Here is a 22,928-nt window from a genome sequence, read left to right as displayed (position 1 = left end):
TGACCTCCTATTGGCCTATTTGAAGCCCTTTGTGATATCAGAATTACAGTCTTTGTACCGAGATTCATCGTCACTGACAATCTTAATTCTGTAAACAAATCTGCGATCTTTATTCGTTTTTCTAATTAATCTATATTTTTAGGTGTAATAATCAGTACGATTGCCCAAGTGCCCAAAGACTTTTACACTTTTTTAAATCTGCATGTGATGTGACACTAGGTGGCGCTGATAATACTTAGATCAATCTACCACAACATCGCTCAGACCGGCCTCTGCTCCTTTGTTCGGTTGCTAATATGTTACATTCACGGGAAGGATGTCCGTACAGAAATGTCAAATTCTACCGGTTATACAGCGGGACTGATGGGAGTTTAGCACTGGGGTCGACGACTATTACAATGTAAATATTTTAAAAACGAAGATCCCACAATAAAAGTTGCAGGTCTAGAAGCTGGTTAGATATAACGCAGATGTTCGTATTAGCCCTTATGTTTGTGGATAACTGAGCGGGATATCGTACAAGTTTGAAATGGCTACACATTATATAACGGGGAGATTGCAGAAACAAACAAAAGCATTAACACTGATACCACAGCGGTTGCCGCGGTTAGAGATCGGTTCTACACAAGGATCTCACGAGCTTCCCCGAATGAACAGATATTGGAGCGTTCAACTCATTTAATTTGGGATTTGGTGGCTCTGAAAAGAGCCTTTGTGTTTAGTAAGAAAAGTCGCAACTGTATCTAAGCTCTCTCGCCTCGGATCCTGCGGGCCAACTGGATATCCTTGGGCATGATGGTGACCCTCTTGGCATGGATGGCGCACAGATTGGTGTCCTCAAACAAGCCAACCAGATAAGCCTCGCTGGCCTCCTGCAGAGCCATGACGGCCGAGCTCTGGAAACGCAGGTCAGTCTTGAAATCCTGAGCGATCTCACGAACCAGGCGCTGGAAAGGCAACTTGCGAATCAGCAGCTCAGTGGATTTCTGGTAACGTCGGATTTCTCGGAGAGCGACAGTACCTGGGCGGTAACGATGTGGCTTCTTGACACCTCCAGTGGCCGGAGCGCTCTTCCTGGCTGCCTTAGTGGCCAACTGTTTGCGAGGAGCCTTCCCTCCGGTGGACTTGCGGGCGGTCTGTTTAGTACGAGCCATAGCTAACCACTACAACAAAAAAAATGTTATGTAACGAATCGCTTCCTGCCTCTTATTTATACACAGTCTCTAGTTTTTCATTGGATACCTAAATCAAGTCATTGACTGAACTCGAATCTTATTGGTTAGGGGGAAGGCTAAAACAGCGAATGTGAGAGCCCGCTCTAAATACTCCCATTTGATTTGCTGATCACTAACCGGTCGTTCTGTGACGTAATTATACCCTGGCGGGAAGGCTAGAATTCAAATTTAAAAGAGCCCGCTCTAAATATTCTGCTTTGATTTGTTAATAAGGAACTTGAAGTCATGTAACGTCACAACTCATTTTGAGGCGGTGAAAAATCTCTGCTGGTGCCATAGCCAGCCCGCCAAAACAATCTGTCTCTACAAAGCAGCACGTTTAGTATTTGTCCCATTCTTATATTCCGTTTCTAGAGAATTCCCTTTAGGTCTGAACTCGTTATTTACCCGTGAGACCCGCTGCCCTGTTATTTACTTCGTATTAATCTCATGCAGGGAACAATTCAGTTTAAAACATCTGAACATAAATCAATCATACCTCAATAAACGAACATTGATTGGCACCTTTCAATCATAACGCATGGATTCAATTGTCAAATTAAAGACGTAAAACTGTCCAAAATCAGCCGTGGGTACAGCAAGAGAAGGATATAAATGTATCCAGTACAAGTCCCTTCCGTTCATATACAGTTGTATCCAATATTAATAGTGATAAAAAGGGGGAGAGGAGATTGGGATCATTAACATTCCCAGGGTGCTTAAACCGAATCCCCAAAGGAAAGGAGAAATTGAGCACAGTAAGTGGGGTCTAAATTGTTAAATGTACAGCTTTATTACACAGACAAAATCGGCCTATATTAGTCTTAGAAACGTCCAGCTGGATTTCGCAGGAAACCCGAAGCATTTTGGAAAGCATTGGAAGTACTTATGTGAAATACGTGCAATTGGCCACACGGTGGCAGTGTAAGACTAAATTTGCGCAGTGAGTTGCGTGTGATACAAATAAGGGGAAAATGGAGCGGAGGTACAAAAGTATAATTTGATGGGAGATTCAGGTGATTCTGGAAACCCTTCCCGTGAGATAATTAACCCATTGATACAGTATTGGCTCTTTTAATGGAGGAAGTGGTGGCTCTGAAAAGAGCCTTTGGTGGGATGAGCGGGGGTTGCGGGCACATTACTTCTTAGGCGCAGGCTTCTTGGCTTTAGCCGCTTTGGGTTTGGCGACTTTGGCCTTTGCTGGGCTCTTGGCAGCTTTTGGCTTGGTGGCCTTTTTAGCGGGACTCTTGGCCACCTTCTTGGCTTTAACAGCCTTCGGTTTCTTGGGGCTTTTGGCGGCCTTTGCCGGTTTCTTCACCTTCTTGGGGCTCTTTGCTGCTGCCGAGACCTTCTTGGGCTTTTTCGGGGACTTGGGCGCCTTCTTTGCCCCGGCTGCGGTTTTCTTGGCTTTGGGCGCCGCTGGCTTCTTCTTGGCCGCCTTTTCCTTGGTCTCCGGTTGCTTCTTATTGAGTTTGAAGGATCCGGAGGCTCCGCTCCCTTTGACTTGGGTCAGAGTCCCTTTAGTGACCAAGGCCTTGAGAGCCAGCTTGAGTCGACTGTTGTTCTTGTCCACATCGTATCCTCCGGCAGCCAGAGCCTTCTTGAGAGCGGCCAGGGACACCCCGCTGCGCTCCTTAGAGGCGGACACGGCTTTGACGATCAGTTCAGACGCGCTGGGCCCGGAGGGTTTCTTGGCTTTTGCGCCTCCCACTACTTTCTTCGGCTGCTGCTTCTTTGTCTTCTTGACAGCGGCTGGTTCTGCCGGTGGAGCGACAGGAGCGGTTTCAGTTGTAGCTGCCATTCTCGATCCAAATTTTCTTGCAGGAGCTAAAATCTAATATCTTTATTTTCCTGACCTCCTTATATTCAGCTTTTCCGGGTCGCTGATTGGTCAGCTCTCAGAGTTCGACTTTAGTTCTTATTGGAAGATATGTAAAACCCCGCCCATGTATTGTCGCTGGTGGAAGCTTTGGGGCACATGACGGTCTGTGTTTCCAGAGTCTGAAAAATGGGGGGTTTCTCTTCTCTCTGATGATAAATGCGCCCAGTTTGTGTGGGATCCTGTTCCCTAGTATATGCCCGTGCCCACTAAAGGGCTTATTTGGTCGCTGGTTACAGAGATTGGCCGGAACAGCTCAGGTTCATTCAGGATTCTCCCTGAAAATATTCTGGTTCTTTCCATGGGCTCATTTCTATCACATTTGTATCATGTTCCATAAATTCTTTCTCTTCCACCGTCCCCCCAGAGATAGAGGAGCCCCCCCGGGTACAATATGGGCAGATGTGGTTGAGAGGGGAGGCAATAAGGGGAATGTGTGGGCTCGGGACTCCCAGACAAGTAACACAGTGCAGGAGGCTTTGCTGTGGGATCTGGAGTGCAGCACTCAGGGGAGGGTCCCACTCACTGCACTGGATTTAATTCGTCCTTACATTATAGATGAGGTATCCCCAACCTTTTCTACTTCTGAGCTACATTCAAATGTAATTAGAAGTTGGAGAGCAACACAAGCATGCAAAAATTTACTTTAGGTGCCAAATATGAGCTTTAATTAACTACTGGTAGCCCCTATGTGAACTGGCAGCGCACAGGAAGCTTATGTTGGCAGTACATCCAGTTTATATTCAACCAAAACTTGTCTCCAAGCCTGGAATTAAAAATTAAATGCCTGCTGTAAAGCCACTGGCAGCAACATGTAGCTAAAATTATCCCTGGTGGCCTTCTTTGAGGATATAATTGTATAACTAGTTGGAATTGTTCTTTCCAATTGTTCTCTGAAACGTATGTGATAACATACAAAGAGACATCAGAAAACTCAGTATTGAGATCAGTGGTTTTGAAAACAATTGGAATATAATTCATTGGATAAAAACCAGTGCAACTGGAACAGAGCGCACGCAACTGATTGAGGCTCCGTGACTAAAGCCTGCATTTAGCCCGAAATTAAGCAATCTTCAGTTTAACATCAGAGATTCGGGTTGCCAACAGAGCAAGGACAACTCTTGGTAAGCAGCGATGGGGGAAAAAAAGCAGAAGAAGCAGAAAACCACGCTGTCTCCCTACCTCCATAGAACTGCTGGCGCGGAAAGCTGTGAAGAAAGCCAAGATGGCGCCTGTCAGCGTAGCGTCTCTTCTGCCTCACCTCCCTCTAGAACTGCGACACCACCGCCAACTGGATCGCCTGCGAGGACGAAAATTCTTGTTTAACCTCTCAAATACACTCACCAGAGGAGGCACCTGTTACAGCTAAAATATTACAAGAGCAGCTGGCGCCGTTACACACGCAGCTTAACTCTTCTCTCACACAGTCAATTACCACAGCGGTGGCTGCGGCTGTAAGGGAAATACAAAGAGATCTTACTGATCTGGGAGATTGCACCGGTAAACTAGAAACCTACACTGACAATATGGTTCAGAGAGAATGGCCAATTTGGAACACGACAATAACGATCTTAAAGAGGAAATAGACCAACTTAAAGAGACATGTGAAGACCTTGAAAATAGGTCTCGCAGACAAAAAATCTGCGATTCAGGGGAATCCCAGAAGAAGTTTTGGGCCCTGACATCAATGAATATCTAATTGCTTTATTTGTGCATCTCTGCCCAGACACTCCATTAGACCTATGGAAATTGGACAGAGCACATAGATCACTAGCCTCTAAACCTCCATCTAATAAGCCTCCACGTGACATCATAGTTCGCTTTCACTATTATGAAAGCATATTGTCCAAAACACGATCTGTACACTCATTGGATTTCCGCAACCAAAAGATGCATATCTACTCTGATTTATCGCCAGTTACGTTAGCCAAGAGGAGGGAGTTAAAACCCGTAACTCAGATCTTAAGAGACTGTAAAATACCATACCGCTGGGGATTTCCCTTCAAGCTGATTATTAGCTACAAAGGCCAAACCCCCATCTTAACCCACCCACGGAACGGCTGTAAACTACTCAAGGTCTTGGATTAAGAGCTAAGGACAATCAAGGATCAGATGGAGCATCATCACCCAGGGCCTCTCTTAGCCCACAATAGTCTAAAGTCCCCGGCTCTCCTCGGCTTCCTACTCTGGCACTGTCACCCTCTCCCCAAAGGGAGGAACAACCTCCATGAACATACTTAAACGCTGTCAATTGACCTACTACCAGATTTGCTACCAAAGTTTGAATTATATAATCATAATAACTAGAGGGCTCAGTCACCTTGTTTCTCAATCTTTTGTTGGAACTCGCTACGTCCATGGTTCGACATGGAAACCCCCATAATGGGAGTCTGGAGTCTCCTTTCAGACCCACTCGTGACTGTCATCATGACGATTGAATCTGGTTATTTCTTGTTTTCACCTTTACAATTTTATCTTTACAGTTTAAGAGGGTCTTTATTGAACTAACCCTCAACATTTTTCGAAGGCTGTTTATAAGGTCTGTTGTTTTTATGATGCTCTTATATGTTAAAATTTTTTTACATTTTACATATTATGCTTTCTATGTGTGGGAAAAGAAAGTTTCCTGCATTGGGCGTGGCTTGCCGTGGCAGTGAATGGCCGCATAGTCCGTGCGCTCCGTTAGTCCAGCCACAATACATGACCGGTGCGATGGGGAAGACGGATAAGACCAAACCGGATAAAGAGAGGACACAGAGTAAAAGGTCTCAGGCGAGCTCCGGTGAGATAGCGCCGCTATTTCTGAAAAAAAGAAACGAGCGCGCTGAATCCAAAATGGCGCCGGTGCGTGAAGACAGGGAGGAGGAAGCCGAATCAAACAGGGAACAAACTGACTTGGACAGCGATCTGGATGAGGAACCCAGTATCCACAGGTACATCGCTAATCTGCCTACAAAGTCAGATATAAAAGAGATGCTGCAGGAAGTCACAGCTAACATTAAAGAGGACATTCAAGACATAAAACGTGACATGCTTACTCTTGCATCACGCACTGAGGACTTAGAGCAAAACCTCTGTAAATTCTCCTCTAACCAAAAATCTATTTGCTCCCATGTTCAAACTCAGGACACTATAATTCAAGATCTTCAAAGACAACTTGAAGATCAGGAAAATAGGAGTATAAGAAATAATATAAGGGTTAGAGGGGTGCCAGAGACAGTGCAAAGGGAAGATATTGCAAGAGTACTGCAGCTGATCTTTAATGATATCCTCAGCAGGGAGCAGCAAACTGAGATCCAACTGGACAGGGCACATAGGGTACAGAAACCCAAAACTGCCCCACTGAATGCACCTAGGGATATCCTATGCTGCGTACACAGCTTTGGCCTCAAAGAGGAAATACTGTCTAAAGCTAGAGGGGTCAATAATATTTGCTATGAGGAAAATACTATTAAACTTTTCCAAGATCTATCCAGAACAACGCTTTTCAAGCGCAAAATGCTGAAACCCCTGACTGACGTCCTTCGGGAGACGAATGTACAATACAGATGGGGTTATCCATTTTCCCTATCCGTAACTAAGGATGGCACGACAGCAATACTCAGATTCCCTTCTGATACTGCCCACTTCCTTAAAGGAGAAGGAAAGCTACGGAGGCATTTTATTGCCAATAGATTAGCTGCAATAGTGCAAGCTAGAATGATATATTTATTCTGTAGAATGTTTTACCATACCTGAGTAAAAAGCTCTAGAAACTCTCTGTTTGTTTAGAATAGGAGCTGCAGTATTAATGTGGTATGACATCACTTCCTGCCTGAGTCTCTCCCTGCTCTGGGCTCAGATTACAGTAGAGAAGGGAGGGGTGGGGAAGAGGAGCAAACTGAGCATGCTCTTGCCCAGGGCAATGAGGTTTAAGCTGAAGGCAGGAAGTCTGATACAGAAGCCCATGAGTACACAATAGAAGGAAAGAAATGCAGTATTTCTTTTGACAGGGGACTCAGATCAGCATTACTTTGGGGGTTTACTGGTATATTTAGATGGACCTTTCTGATAAGGCTTACTTAGTTTTAACCTTTCCTTCTCCTTTAAGAGATTGAATCTTCCCGACATAGATCTCCAGGGATGGTCTCCGAACCCTGCGAGAATGCCGGAACTTTCTTTTGATGTCCAAGGCGAATGGTCCAAGGCTCATACCCCTAGAAGAACTCAGAGGACACCGAGGACCCCAAAAGACAACCCAAGATCATCTTATCACTGAACTTTGCAAACTGTGATTGTTTGATGACCGCTGTGACCCACAGAGCTCCATTAGGACTTTATATGGTATCGAGGTAACCCAACTTCTTGCTCATTTACTGACTTGCGTTTTATAATTTTTCTGCATTTTTCATGGGAAAAAAAAAAATAGTTTTTCTTTCCATTTGTATTTTTAGAGGAACCCATTCCTCTCACCGAACTAATTTGAACGGTACTGAATGTAAGTACATCTCTACTATACCGATGCTTGCACTGTGAAGATAACATGCTGGTATTTGTACTGTATAAGTAACCTAACGTATTCCTCAATTTCTTTACCCATTATAACCTGGATGGTCAGTCAATTATATAATTTTGTTGAATGATTCATGATGTGTTTTACCTTGAAATGCTCTTGGTCTACTTGGTTTCAACCCCTCCCCGTGCTACCTATGTTTAAATTTTTCATCACTTCTGCAATCTGGATCGGTGGTAGACGAGAGAGTTAGTCTCCACAAGAATAGGATTGTGCGCTTCCCCACCCAACCACCTACCCCCAAATTGGAGGCGTTCCAAACCTCCACCGCTCCCCCACAATTTCAGTCTTGGGATACCTTCCCAGAGAGACTGTTGCGGTTTCTTCCTACCCCTCCACTTTATCACCCCCCTGTTTTTCCTCCCCTATCCACTACTTTTTCCACATCATCTGACAACAGGTTTAAGCACCCCTGGTGTGTGAATCGAATGTACTGTATTTTGCACTATGGCAGTCACACGTAATATGGATTGTGTAATACTCTCTTATAACGTTAATGGTATCAATGTACCCTCCAAAAGGTCTCAAATCCTTCACGAATGTAGAAAATACAGAGCTCAGATAGTTCTCCACAGGAGACTCACTTTAAAGAGAACCATACTCCTATACTGACCATTGAATCATAAATGTACCTGAACAACAATCCAGTTAAAAAAGCCGCTGGTGTGATGATTCTTTTGCATGACGACCTCCCCTTTGAATATATTGACTCACTGTCTGATACCGAAGGTAGATACATCACTATCAAAGGGAAACTGGCGGGTCAGCTGTGCACTATCGCTAATGTATATGTTCCTAATTCTGGTCAAATTATGTATATCAAAAACTTCTTGAAGGTTTTGGAAGAATTCTCTGTGGGTAGACTCATTGTAGGAGGAGATTTTAACTTAATTGTGAATTCATCAGCTGATAAAACTAATGCGAAATGTAGATTCTCATACAAAGACATCAAAGAAATCAAATTTGCGCGATTCACCGCCAGCGAATAAATTCGTGAAACGCCCGCGAAAATTTGCGGCGTCAAAAACGGGCGCCGGCGTCAAAAGACGGGCCCCGGCGTCAAAAGACGGGCCCCGGCGTCAAAAGACGGGCCCCGGCGCTGTTTCATGAATTTTTCACCGTTTCGCGAATTTCGAAACGGCGCAAATTCGCCCATCACTACTTGTGGATGTTTGGAAAGTACTTAACCCTTCAAAGAAAGATTACACTCATTTTTCGAAATCATTTTTGGTTTATTCTAGAATAGATTACTTGTTCATATCTCAGCAATGGTTACATTTGTTTAACAATTCAGAAATAAACCCTGTACTATCTCGGACCATGCCCTGTGTCAGCGAGATTTACGCTTCCCCAAACATCTAATCCAGAATTTACTTGGCGTCTCAATGATTCTTTGCTGCTCTCCGAAAATATCAAGATCCAAATAAAACAGTTGATTTTGCATATAATTCAAACAAATCGGTCTCCCGATATTACGTCCGCTACGCTCTGGGAAACCCTAAAATGTGTCCTGCGGGGTCATCTCATTTCTCTAAGTAGTTCCCTAAAAAAAGAAAGAGAAGCAGATATTAGGATATTATTGAAAGATATTTCTAACTTGGAACAGAATCATAAGGCATCGCTTGATCAAGATATTTTATAAAAACTAGAATACAAGAGAATACAATTAAAAGCTTTACTAGATACTAAAGTGCAAAAGGCATATCTTAGAAGCAAACAAAGATTCTATGAACTTAGCGACAAATGCAATAAACACTTTGCTAAAGTTTTGAAGAGAATCCAACCTAGAACAAACATATCCTCGATTAGAGACAAGAATAATGTTGCCCATTATGACACAGAAGGTATAGCGACCACATTTAAGGAATACTACCAATCTCTTTACAAACTTGATACTAATCGAGGTCCAAAAGATCAGTTAGAGAAGATAGATACCTCCATAGGAGAATCAGGCATTCATGCATTGTCTAAAGAGGACTCCCAATCCTTGGAATCTCCCTTTTCATTAAAAGAAATACAAGATTGTATTGACTCACTTCCCGCGGGTAAAAGTCCGGGTCCGGACGGCTATACAGCCCTCTTTTACAAAGCCTTTAAAGTTGAACTATCCCCCCTTCTCTTAGAATACTTTAATTCTATTTCTAATACTAGCAATTTCCATACACAAGCGCAAGAAGCCCACATCACCATTATACCAAAACCGGGGAAAGACCCGCAACTTTGTCCAAGCTACAGGCCGATTTCGCTAATTAATATTGATTTGAAGGTCTACGCTAAAATTATAGCCAATAGATTAAAGCATTTTTTACCCGATCTGATACATACGGACCAAGCGGGTTTTGTTCCCAGGCGAGAAGGGAAAGATAACACAATCAAAATAATATCATTGATAAGATATGCACAAATTAAAGGAATACCTTCTCTCATCCTGACAACAGATGCAGAGAAAGCCTTTGATAGGGTTTCTTGGGATTACTTAGATAGAACTTTGACAGGTTTTGGAATAGGCCCTATCTTGAAACAAAAAATAATGGCATTATATGACAACCCTTCTGCTAGGATAAGAGTCAATGGCTCGCTATCTCCTAAAGTGCAAATTTTTAATGGTACGAGACAGGGGTGTCCGCTCTCACCAATTCTTTTCATAATGGTTATGGAAACTCTTTTAGCTCATATCAGGAAGAATCCGGACATTTCTGGATTGATTGTAGCAAGTAAAGAATTTAAATGCGCTGCTTTTGCAGATGACCTATTGTTGTTTGTCACAAAACCGATGATATCCCTTCCTAATATAGTGTCTCTGTTGAAATCATTTGGAGAACTCTCTAATTTTAAAGTAAATTACTCAAAATCTGAAATACTGAATGTTAACATTGCCGAATTAACGAGCAGACACTTGCAACAGAACTTCTCTTTTAAATGGGCCCGATCCCACATTAAATATTTAGGTGTTAATATATGGAGTGATCTTGATAAATTGTATCAGAGTAATTATGTCCCTCTTTTATCCTCAATTTAAAAACAGATAAATAACTGGGAGAGGCTCCAACTGTCCTGGTTTGGGAGAGTCCAAGCCATAAAAATGATGATTTTACCAAAGATATTATATATGCTTCAGGTACTTCCGATTTTCCTTCCTCGGGCATTTCTTGTTTCCGTTAAATCACTACTGAGTAGATTTGTCTAGGGTAAGAAACATTCTAGATTGAAACATAGTCTTCTTACTCAACCTAAAAATAGAGGAGGCCTGGGACTTCCAGATATTTCTCTGTATTATGTAGCTACCCACCTAGCGAGAACGCTTGCTTGGTATTCTGGCTTTGAGAAGAAAGATTGGATAATATTAGAACAAAGTTTTGTACCATTTCTGATTCGAAACACATTGTGGTGTAAAGATACCAATGCGTTAATACGCTCTGTTACCCACCCGCTGATCACTGCTACTCTTCGGGTATGGCAAAAAAATAAAGTTTGTTTGAAATTGACCACTTCCCCCTACATTCTTCAACCTTCTTGAACCAAAACCCCGAATTTTTACCCAGTATGGAGAAGAGATCCTTTACTAGGTGGGAAAGATACAACAATAGAAATACTAGAATAAAAGATTTTATTAAAGATAAAAAAATTGTATCTCTAGCTGAGATACAAAGAAGATGGGGAATACACCCTAGAGACCTATGGGGATACAATCAGCTTCACTTCTATATACAAAAACTAAAACCTTCTACTTGGGAACGACAATTGTCTCCTTGGGAACAAATTTTGAATTCTCCTACACCTATACTCAAACCATTTTCAAAGGCATACAAAATGCTACTTAACACTACCGCCCAACAATCCTGGTCCTTCTGCAAAGCGTGGGACGTGGAACTGGGCATAAATGTGTCTGAAAGTCAATGGAGAGAAATCTATAAATATCAATACAAAACTTTCAAGGCCTCCAAAACAAACGAAGCAAACTATAGATTACTCACTAGATGGCACTATACCCCAGCAAAATTGCAGAAAATGTACCCCATTTGCCCTAATCTATGTTGGCGGTGTAACAATGCACACATTTGTGGTTGACTTGCTCTAAAATGAAGCACTATTGGGAAGAGGTTTTAAACATAATAAACAAACTTACATGCTCAAACATTACGATAGATCATCAGGCACAAATACTATTACACTTACCTTTTGGAGAAAAGAAACGATCGGACACCTTAACTCTATTTCTTCTCCAATCTGCGAAGGCTATGGTTCCTAAGAAATGGAAAACAGAGTTAGCACCTACATTAACAGAATGGATTATGAATACTGAAGAGATGAGGCGAATGGAAGAAATAACCCAACTTATTCATAATCAGAGTAATAAATTTTGGAAAATCTGGTCTCCCTGGATAACCTATATTAAATCCCTTTGATTGATGTTATACAAATAGGGACTGTCCGTTCTCAATGGTGCAATACTCAAACAGTTGGCTTTACACCCCATAACTGCGTAAACTGCTATTCAATGTGTAGATAGGTAGATTATAATTGCTGAATTGAGGTATCACCTGCTGTCAGTATTTACCATGCAACGACTATGTATTACGTGTGTTGGAAAATGTTGCCCCCTTCCCCTTCCTTTCTTCTTTCTGTACCCTTTTCATCCCCCCTTTCTGAAAATTCCTAAAATAAAGAATTTGCAAAAAAAAAAAGAAAGTTTCATGCATGTCACTTTTTTGTTTTAAAACTTGACATTACAACTAATTTCAGACGTCAGATATATAACGCTGATTACATGTTGTCAGATGAGTCATCCCAATTTCTGATGGTTAACATAGCTACATTTATTATAGCAAATTATTATGGCTACGATAATCTCTATTAATGCTAAAGGTCTGAATACAATGAGCAAACAATATTTGGTGCTTAAGGAACTTAGGAGTTTGAAAGCAGATATAGCTTTTATCCAAGAAGAGACCCATTTTCAGAGGGACAAACCATACAAACTGCAATCCAGATACTATCCTACTGTGTATTATGCCTCTGGGCCTACCAAAAAAGCAGGGGTGGCTACGCTTATCCATAAAGATTGCCCTCTGGTTGTAGATTGAGCTTATTGTGATTCTAATGGACGTTACATAATCTTGGTGGGGAAATATATGGACACTCCTATAACTTTATGTAATATCTACTCTCCTAATAGACACCAGATCAGATTTCTACATAATATTATCAATAAATGTACAGCTTGCAGCCCTACTTATCAAGTAATAGGGGGTGATTTCAACTTAGTTTTTTCTCAAATAAGAGATTGTGATCGCCCCTCGCCAGACCATTCAGCGCATATTCACTCTCGTGAATTTAGGAGGCTAATTAATCAGTCTGCTCTTTTTGATAGCTGGAGAACTAACCACCCAAGGGATATCCAATTTACATTTTATTCCCCGGTATACAAAACCCATTCACGTATAGATTACTTTCTAATATTGCATGCTTGTCTCCATCTGACATACACCAGTAGGATTCACCCTATAACTTGGTCCGATCATTCTCCCATTTCTTTAATTTTGGATTTGGTGAAATTACCTCAGAAGGAACCACATTGGCGTCTTAATGAAACGATCTTACATGACCCGCATACATTCGAGCGGATAGAAACAGCTCTTAAAAATTATTTTCATTTGAATGAAGGTACAGTACAGAATTTGTCTACATTATGGGAAGCTCATAAGGTGACAATTAGGGGTCATATTATTGCTATAACTTCCCGCAAAAAAAAAACAGTCCCAATCCAGATATATTACTCTACAGAATCCGCTCCTAAATCTCGAAGTGCAGTATGGTAATTCCCGTTCAGAAAGACTTCTAACACAGATTTTAGAGATAAGGCAACAACTCTCACTGCTTAAAATTAAAGATACGGAAAAGGCAATTTTATGGACAAAGCAAAAGTTTTATGAACAGGGGGATAAACAACATACTTTATTAGCTAGGAAACTTAAGGAGCATAAAACTCGAGCTAGAATTCCATCGATTAAACTCCCCTCAGGACAACTCACATATAGCCAAGAAAAAATAGGGGATATGTTCCATGAGTATTACTCACGTCTGTATAACCTAAACCCAGATAATTCTAAGAATGCATCCCTAAACCAAAGCTCAGCCCCTCTAGATGCCAAACTACCTAAATTGTCTGAGGATGATAGCAATCAGCGTTATTTCCCCTGAAGAATTAGCTTACGCCCTTAAAAATATGCCAAACGGAAAATCCCCAGGCCCTGATGGCTTCACTTATAAATATTATAAATTGTATTCACATATAAACAGTCCATATTTACTAAAGCTTTTTAATGAGTTTCTTACAGGATCACCTATCCCATCATCAATGCTGAGATCTCATCTCACACTTATCCCCAAAGAGGGGAAGGATCCAAACCTTTGCTCTAGTTATAGACCTATAGCTCTTCTTAATTCAGACCTCAAACTGTTTTCCAAAATTTTAGCAAATAGATTTGCCCCCCTACTTCCTAGATTAATACATGCAGATCAGGTGGGTTTCATACAAGGGAGGCAGGCAGGGGACAATACGAGACGAGCTATAGATCTAATTGAGATCCTGAACAGAAGATCCACTCCGGCGGTCATTTTAAGCTTGGATGCAGAGAAGGAGCTTGACTGCCTGAACTGGGCCTATTTTCTCTGCTATCCCATCTTAACTTCTCTGGATTCTTTTTAATTGCTATTAAAAATCTATATATCTGCCCAACAACACAATTAAAACTGTCAGGACAAACATCCAAGTACATCAATATAACGAATGGTACCAGGCATGGGTGCCCTTTGTCCCCTCTTCTATAAGCGTTAAGTATTGAACCCCTAGCAGCGATTATAAGAAATTCTCCGGATATCTCAGGAAAAGACCTAAAGGATTCAACTTTTAAGATCTCACTTTTTGCTGATGATGTCTTGCTGACACTGACTAATCCACTGATTTATCTCCCTAATTTGCATAAAATTTTAGAAACCTATAGTGAGCTTTCTTACTATAAAATCAATGTCAGCAAGACAGAAGCTCTCCCTCTAAATGTCTCACACGACTTATTGACGCAGCTACATAATGCCTTTCATTATAGATGGCAAAACATATCCATCTCCTATCTTGGACTACAAATTACATCAAAATATATGGAACTGTTTAAATATAACTATATCCCTCTCATTCAATTAATCAAATCTATGTTAGAAAACTGGTCCAAATATTCCCTATCTTGCTTCGGTAGAATATCAGCTATCAAAATGTCAATCTTACCAAAACTTTTATATTTATTTGAGACTCTCCCTGTCCTAGTTTCACTAAAGACCCTTAAAGACCTTCAAATATTATGTCATAGGTTTATCTGGGGTAATCGAAGACATAGAATCTCAAAAACTGTTCTTACTGCACCCTGTAGATTAGGGGGTCTGGGAGTTCCTTGTTTTCGTAGGTATTACTAAGCAGCTCATATTAGGCAACTTTTAGTTTGGACATGGTGGAATTCAAATATTAGATGGAGCTATATTGAGAACTGCATGAAGAATAAGTACCATTTGAATTATATAATATGGTCAGGGATACGTTATCAATCTGGTAGGCAACTAGACAAAAATACAATCTTATGTCGCCCAGATTGCTTAACACATTTTTTCTTGGTAATCCGGAATTTCAACCGGGAACTTAACTTGATTTCATAAATAAGTGGAAAGACACAGGCCTAAATACAATAGGTGACTTATTGGATCCCTTATCTAAAGAGATTTTAGCTTATAATGATTTTCTTCAAAAAACACCACAGCGAACTTTGAAGCTTTTTGAGTTTTTTCAATTGCGGCATTTTGTCAAATCATACAGTGATAATGCAAAAGTGGCCCCGGGAACATGTTTTGAATTAATTGCCATGAGAGGTCTTCCACAAAAAGGGCTCATTTCTAAAATATATCAACTGCTATCCGAACCGCAGGTAGACCCACCTCCTAGGCATCCTTATATGGCTAAATGGTATATGCAGTTTCCACAGCCCCTCTCGGACCAAGAATGGGCCTCGATTTGGAATAATGCAAAAAGAGTAGTCACATGCTCGAGGCAAAAATAACACATTTATAAAATTCTTATGTTTTGGTACCATACTCCTGCCACACTTCATGCTTTCTTCCCAGGTCACTATCCACTATGTTGGAGGAACTGTGGTGAAATAGGCACTCTACCATATATATTCTGGACATGTCCTATAATACAACCATTATGGTCTGAGGTATTGGGTATCCTGAGTAGAATATTGCAAGAGCCTACACCGGCTGATCTGAGCACTTTTCTGTTAGGTAAACCATTTCCTAAGGTGTGGAAATCTACCCAGGTTTTAATCAATCATATTCTTACTGCTGCTCGATTGTCTATAGCATTTCATTGGAAGTGTGTTATTCCCCCATCCTTAACAGAGTTTAAGAAGAGAGTGGAAACTAACAAAATATTTGAACAATGCATTGCAATATTACACAATCAAGTTCCCAAATCCTTAGCAATATGGTCTCCCTGGGTGTTATTAAATTCTGATGAACTTTAATTGACTGTAACAATGCTTTGTATTTGTTTTTTGTTTTTGTTTGTTTTTTTATTTTGTTTTTTTACATGCCTTTTGTCTTTCTCCCACATGATTGCTTTATTTTCCTTACAATTATTATTGTTACACTTTTTTCTTGATGTATGTATGATTATATTGAATTATGCCCTTGACGTAAACTTTGTGTATCACGCTACACATGTAATAGTATATTTGTATTTTATACTGTCAAGTAACATTGTGATTATTAATAAAAATCTAAGTTACAAAAAAAAAAACTAGTGCAACAAATTAGAATAAATGAAATCTGAATTAACAGTGGTTTATAATTGGTCTAGATTTATTGGACACTGGCACAATACATGTAGGAACTTTCTCTAGCACTACTAGCACTCTGAAACCAGCAGTTATGTAAAATGAACCAACACCTAGTTAGTTTTTCAAATAGGGAATGTGATTCCTCTGGTGGTTGTAGAGAACTGTTGCCTCTTGCCCCTCTTTCACTTTACAGACATCTTGAGAGTTAAGAGGGTTAACATTTTTCAATTTCTCAAAAGGTTATATATTCTCAGCAACTTATCATCTTAAAAAGGACACAGCGGGGTACAATCACCAATTTGATATATATTATTAATTTAAAAAGAGAAAAAAGTAAAACCCCATATGTCTTTCTATTCTAGAATCACTTAAAAGAGTTTACACTGCTGCCAATAATTAATTAAAAACCTCTAAAGTGTCTGTGCTTATCTATATGAAGATCACCAAAGTGCTATGTGCTAAATTATATTAAACGGTCAAATCAATTAGACTGCAATTCATTAAACATTCTAATCCATCAATTGTAATTAATAGTGATACTTTAATTCAATTAATAAGACCAATTTTAAAATTATTACCTATGTGATTAATTTGGTTCTCCTATGGCATGTTATAATACAAGATCATTAAGATAGAGACAAACCTCTAACGTGCGTTAGTGATAATTAATGAACCACCATAATAACCCTCAGGGGATTTAATTAACAAAACAAAAAAAAATTTGAATAAATAAATTTGTACCAATTACCAGTTAATTCTGTGTATAAGTTCCACACTAGCTAAGGTAAAAATTATTGAAAAACACAAGCGCCTTTCACAGGACTTCCTGTGAAGGATAAATTGTATCAACCTTATCAGTTGATTGGCAGAATATACAATGTAACAACAGATTCAAGAATTGTATCACATTCATACGGAAGAGCACTGGGGCCAGCAAAAAAAAAAAAAAATATGGTGAATTATGACTTTTTAAAGTCTGTAATTATTTCCTATTTTAGACAGATTGTATATATTTTACCCTATTGTATATATTTTACCTATTATTTATATTTATAATTGATCTCATGAATTTCTTTGTGTGTATATATCATGATTTGATTCTGTGTGTTTTAATTTTTTATTGTATACTTGATTGGTTATGGAATAAAGGCTGTAAATAAATTATTCTCATTTATACCTGCAGGTTATTGTAATAAAAATACCTGTGCAGTGGGGTCATCCGCCGCGCCATCGCGGGGACGTCCGCCGCATGTTCCAGCCTCCAGCGCCGGCGCCATCTTTTGCAGAATATTACCCCTTTGTATTTACAATTGATGCAATCATTAATGTTGTGATTTCTATCGAATCTGTCTTCAAAGGTGGACTTATGTATCATTTTGTCACACATATTACACTCCCACATGGAAAGCAGCCTTTATGATTGTTTTGTGATGATTGTCTGTTGAAATGGCTTCTGCTTAATAGATCTTTTAAGTTTGGACTTCTTTTGTAGCAGACAGCCACTCTATTTGGTAAAATCTGTCCCAGGGTTTCATCTTCTAATAAGATTCCCCAATGTTTATCCATAATATCTCGAATTTCAGAACTATCAGTGTTGTACATAACCGTTTCATGGTCTGTAATCTTTCTATTTTTGGGTTTGAGTAATTCTGTATGATCAGTGTAAACGGGATGAGTCCACCACTATCTCTTTCTTCCACATATGGGGTTTTACTTTTCTTTTCTCTTTTTAAATCAATAACATTTTTCAATTTCTATTATCTATTTGTCACTGTTTCTCTAATACTGAAGTTTAAAGTTAAATTTTTCAGCTTATGACCCAGTAAATGGTTCTAAATCGATACATTTAGTTGATACATTTCTTATCTTTGGACCTGCTGAGCAGAATCCCTGAGTTTCATTAAAGACAGCTGTTATAATTGATACAATAGTTGCGAATATTCTACAGATGCTGTTAAGAAATGTATCAACTAATGTAGAAAATTGTAACAGAATATGCACCTGGATCACAGAACTGCCAGACTGAAACACCAGAGACAGGAACATTAAACTTCAATTTTGGAAAAATGGTCAAGAATTAAAAATAAAAGGAAAGCAATTGAAAAAAGAAGCCAACAACAAACCCACAAAAATGCACTTTAAAAGGGAGGAGCCAATGTCAGCCCAAAACCAGCCCAAAACTATCCAAAAGCCAGGTCAAAAGAAGCCCAAAAATAGCACATTATGCATAGCGGGAAAAAAAGTCTAAAAAATAGAATATTATAATGTCAAAATGTGCCTTCTCTTAGCCCTCTCAAGTTTGTAAATCATTGCCCATGCCCAGTGCTAGGATCAGGATGACTGGTGTTGACATGCCCTCTGTGCTCAATGCATAAGTTAACAAATCCTACTGGCTCCAGCTTACAGTAAAACATTAAAAAAAGATCAAGATTGCTGCATACCTCCCAAGACTTATAAAAGAGGGGAGGTTAATAAAAACATTTTGTACATACCCATACCCACAAAATACCACACTATGCACTTCATGAAACCACGAAGCCCACACAGTTGCAGCCCAAACCACATTCCCCAAACCAAAGTGTGCTCCACATCTTCTCAGTCTCCAGGCAGCAGTGCTTTATACAGTATACTGCAGGGAATGATCATGCAAGACTTTGACCAAGCTGGCAGGAAACATGGACATCAAAGAGGCAATCATGAACCATCAGCTGGGTGACAAATTCATGTCACTGCAGAAATGGATTCACAATAATGCATTGACCCTGATAGGATAATTATATGGGCATTCTGAACTACACATCTTAGCAGCCCCAAGATATTCTGAGAGTTAGAGCTTAAGAATCAAAAAAGGCACTACTCTCTATACCAGTCAGTGTATGCATGTTGGATATTATAGTTTTCATTAACCTTGGCAGTTGGCAAACTGTTGACAAAAACTACTTTTAAAAACTTTTACATTTTGTTACATCTTTTAAATTTTAAAAAGTTCGCAACATTTGTCACAATCAAGATATGTATATATGTAACTGTTGCAACACTTTTAATGTTACAGTATTTAATGATGGGGACTTTGCTACTAAGAAGATTAATATCGTGTGAATAGATATCTCTGGAATTGTGATTCACTGCACGTTTGCACTGGATTAAGAAGGTTTTCCCTAGCGTTTGGACCAATCGAAGTGGAGGTGATGTCACTAAAAAAGGAGTGGTTTTAGGGTGTGCTTGGGGTTTAAAAAGGTTTCTGTGTCTATTTGTATTTTACACTTGAAAAAGGATCCATGAAGATCCGAAACATGTTGTGCTTAATAAATCTTTTGCAGTAAAAGCTGCTGAATTTGTGTGCTCCATCCTACTTCCATTTTGCATATTACATTGGTCGGACTGGTGTGGCCTAATCAGGAGAGAGAGCAGCAACAGATGGTGGAATTTCGTTAGAACAAACCTGCCTTGTTCACAGTTTTCTACACCAGAGTTCAACGATCCCCTCTGATGGACATGATGTCCTCTGAAAATTATACAGAACCTATGGCAAGTACATTTTCTTATCGCCTGAGGCAGCAGCCCTGATGCCGCCCCCTCCCACTCCACGCTTCTGAGTTCAAGCGGTGGACCAGGTCAAGGAGGGGCCGCATTGCTAGTGCAGTAAGCAATATTGCACTTGCTGCACTAGCAGAGCCTAATTTCCATTTAAAAAAAAACTGAAATTTGTCTCTTGAAGTTACCAGACGCGGCTTTTTGCCACCCCTGATAACTGGCCGCATCATGCCGCATTCTCACCTTGCCGCATGGTTGCAGCGGCCCTGTTCCCAAGAACAAACCAGCCAAAGCTCTAAAAATAGCCCAAAGCTGTACCTTGGCTAGTTTGTAATTTGAAACCCTGTCTGGGCCATAAATGTATAGTGCAATTTAACGGAAAACCCACTAACCTGGCAACCCTGGAGGATACCCAAACAGTAATGAACCTATCTTACAAAAACTTACCACATGAGAAAATAGATTTAGTACTTAAGGGGTTGTCTTTCAGCCCTTCTTGGACCTAAATCTGTTTGGGACAATTGCAGATGCCAAAGGATTCCTTTGAAAAAAGGAAGGACTCCTTTATGTCTACACCTATTGTAACTGAGAATGAGACAAGCTCCAGTACACAGAGACACTCTTTCATAGGGGTCAGTAATTATTTTGATGAATTTTATAACGTCTTCCTTCCTGTATCAGGAACAGTGGTCCTGTGCTTTATATTACCAAAACTTCCATCATTGGCCAACACTACATGTAACCTCCTTAAATGAGAATTCAACCTGTAATAAAAAAAAAACCCTCCCTCCCAGCCTACCTGCCCCCCCCCCCCGGGGCAAATGCCACTAATTTTTTACTCACCCCTCCGTGCAGATTCTGGCCTCTGAGATCACGGCAACCATCTTCTTCTTACCGGTAATCTTAGTGTCTTGATGGTATATTCAGCACATGTGCAGTTGGAGTAAATTTCCGGTCTCGAACAACTGCGCATGCGCTGAAAATCACATCAATTTCCAGTGGTGCGGGCCCGGAAAAATTTCACAGTGGTGCGGGACCGGAATTTTACTCCAACTGCGCATGCGCAGCAACTGCCGAAAAAGACTGAAGAAAGAAGATGGCGCTCGTTAGTATGTTTTGGTAGCCGAGGATGAGTAGAGTATAACAGTGCTTTATTAGCAGGCTCATGCAGGCATTACACAAGAGTAACTTTCACTTTTAAGCTGACAGGAAGTATGCACAGTATAAGTCTGGGCACAGTGACATCTACAGGCCATTTGTATAAACACCACATATTCCCCCTATAGTAGGAAAGCATTTGGGCAAATGTAATAAACAACAACAATGCATCTTAAAGCAATACTATACATTATTCACATCACATAGTCCTGGGTCCATGCAGGTAGTTTTCTGATTCTCTCAGTACGCCTTATAGGTTCACTTTCTTTAGGCCTATTGCAGTTGACATCAGGAGTAGGAAAATGTCTTTCATCGAATGGAGATTCTCCAAAGTCATATCTCACAGGAGCAAGACAACTTGCATTCCATATGAGTCCATCAGACAGTTCATATGTGTATGGTCCTCGCTGGCGTCTCACTTCAAGTGGTGTAGTAAATTTAGATTGTCCTTGTTTCAGTATTCCTGGTTTCTGACGTTTTCTGTCAGTATAAGCCTTGCATTTGACTTGTTGATATTTTACAATGTCAGCAGTATATGATTTTTTAGGCACAGTATTTTGTGGAAGTTTGATGTCTGCAAAATGTAACTTGTTATTACTGTAGCTGATGTTATATGAGAAACAAATGCAATTTCAGTCCATTTACTGTAATAGTCTATCAAGGTTATAGCAAATCTGCAGTCTCTAGGAGCATCTGTAAAAGGACTGACAATATCAATAGCAAGTTTTTCCCATGCTGAATCAGGGAATGGTACTGGTTTTACATCTGGTCTCAACTTACTTTTGTGTACAAGGTTCTTTGCACAACCCAGTGAAGTGTTTCTTTGTGGTGAAATGTTAGACACAGGCTGTGTGGCAGACACTGCTGCTGTAGTAATGAGACCATCAACTAATTGTAGGTTTAATGCAGCAAAGAGATCCCTTCCAAGTATAGCAGTACCCTTATTCACAATTTTAAAGTCAAATTTTGCAGTATTTGATTCAAATTGTACAGTCAATGGCAAGCAACCAAGCACAGGGATTGGATCCTTTAAGTAACTGACCAGTTTCAGGGCAGGTGCAACAAGCGGATCTTTTGCAAAGTATTTCAAGAAAATATCCTTTGGTAGGATAGAAACAGCTGAACCTGTATCAAGCATCAGGTTAATGGAGTGTCCCTTGTCAGCAGAAGCAGTACTGACACTGACAGTGCATATAAAGTTGTATGGAATAAACGTATCAGCTTTATCCACACTTAATACTGTAACATTTGTAGTAGTGACTTCATGAACATCTTTAGCAGAACTACAGCAGATCTTAGCAAAATGTCCTACTTTTGTGCATTTGCGGCACCATTTAGCTTTTGCAGGACATGTAACATGATTTGCAGTGTGTTGTGTTGAAACACAGCGAAAGCAGTATTTTCTATTTGTATTTGCTGCACGGTTTTGCAGTGTAGGAGAATCCCTTTCCTTAGCATTGTATTTTGCCTGTGACTTCAACACTGTGGCCTAATATTGCACATTCTGAACATTCTGAATCTGAACATTCCCAGCAGTTCCCTGACTGAGAGTTTTAGCCTTTACCACTGCTGTTTCAATTTGGCTAACAACTGTAATAGCCTTTGCAAGGGTTAAATTCTGCTCTATGTTTTGGGTAGCCGAGGATGAGTAGCGTATAACAGTGCTTTATTAGCAGGCACATGCAGGCATTACACAACAGTAACTT

General features: G+C 40.1%; 2 protein-coding genes across 2 annotated transcripts; both read right to left on the bottom strand.

The window, feature by feature from the left end:
• Positions 1–689: 689 nt before the first annotated feature.
• On the bottom strand, positions 690–1,188 carry LOC121393613 (histone H3). The gene has a single exon (XM_041562606.1). The coding sequence runs from the start codon at positions 1,152–1,154 to the stop codon at positions 744–746; it is 411 nt and encodes a 136-aa protein (XP_041418540.1). The 5' UTR covers positions 1,155–1,188; the 3' UTR covers positions 690–743.
• Positions 1,189–2,301: 1,113 nt separating this feature from the next.
• Positions 2,302–3,065, bottom strand: LOC108706197 (histone H1B-like). Its single transcript, XM_018242804.2, has one exon. It carries the CDS (start codon positions 3,013–3,015, stop codon positions 2,353–2,355), a length of 663 nt encoding a protein of 220 aa, XP_018098293.2. The 5' UTR covers positions 3,016–3,065; the 3' UTR covers positions 2,302–2,352.
• Between the last annotated feature and the right edge of the window lie 19,863 nt (positions 3,066–22,928).

The sequence above is a fragment of the Xenopus laevis genome, chromosome 5L, assembly GCF_017654675.1.
Source record: "Xenopus laevis strain J_2021 chromosome 5L, Xenopus_laevis_v10.1, whole genome shotgun sequence".
Lineage (NCBI taxonomy): Eukaryota > Metazoa > Chordata > Amphibia > Anura > Pipidae > Xenopus > Xenopus laevis.
The sequence above is the reverse complement of the archived record's forward strand: the minus strand, read 5'-3'. Positions and strand labels throughout refer to the sequence as shown.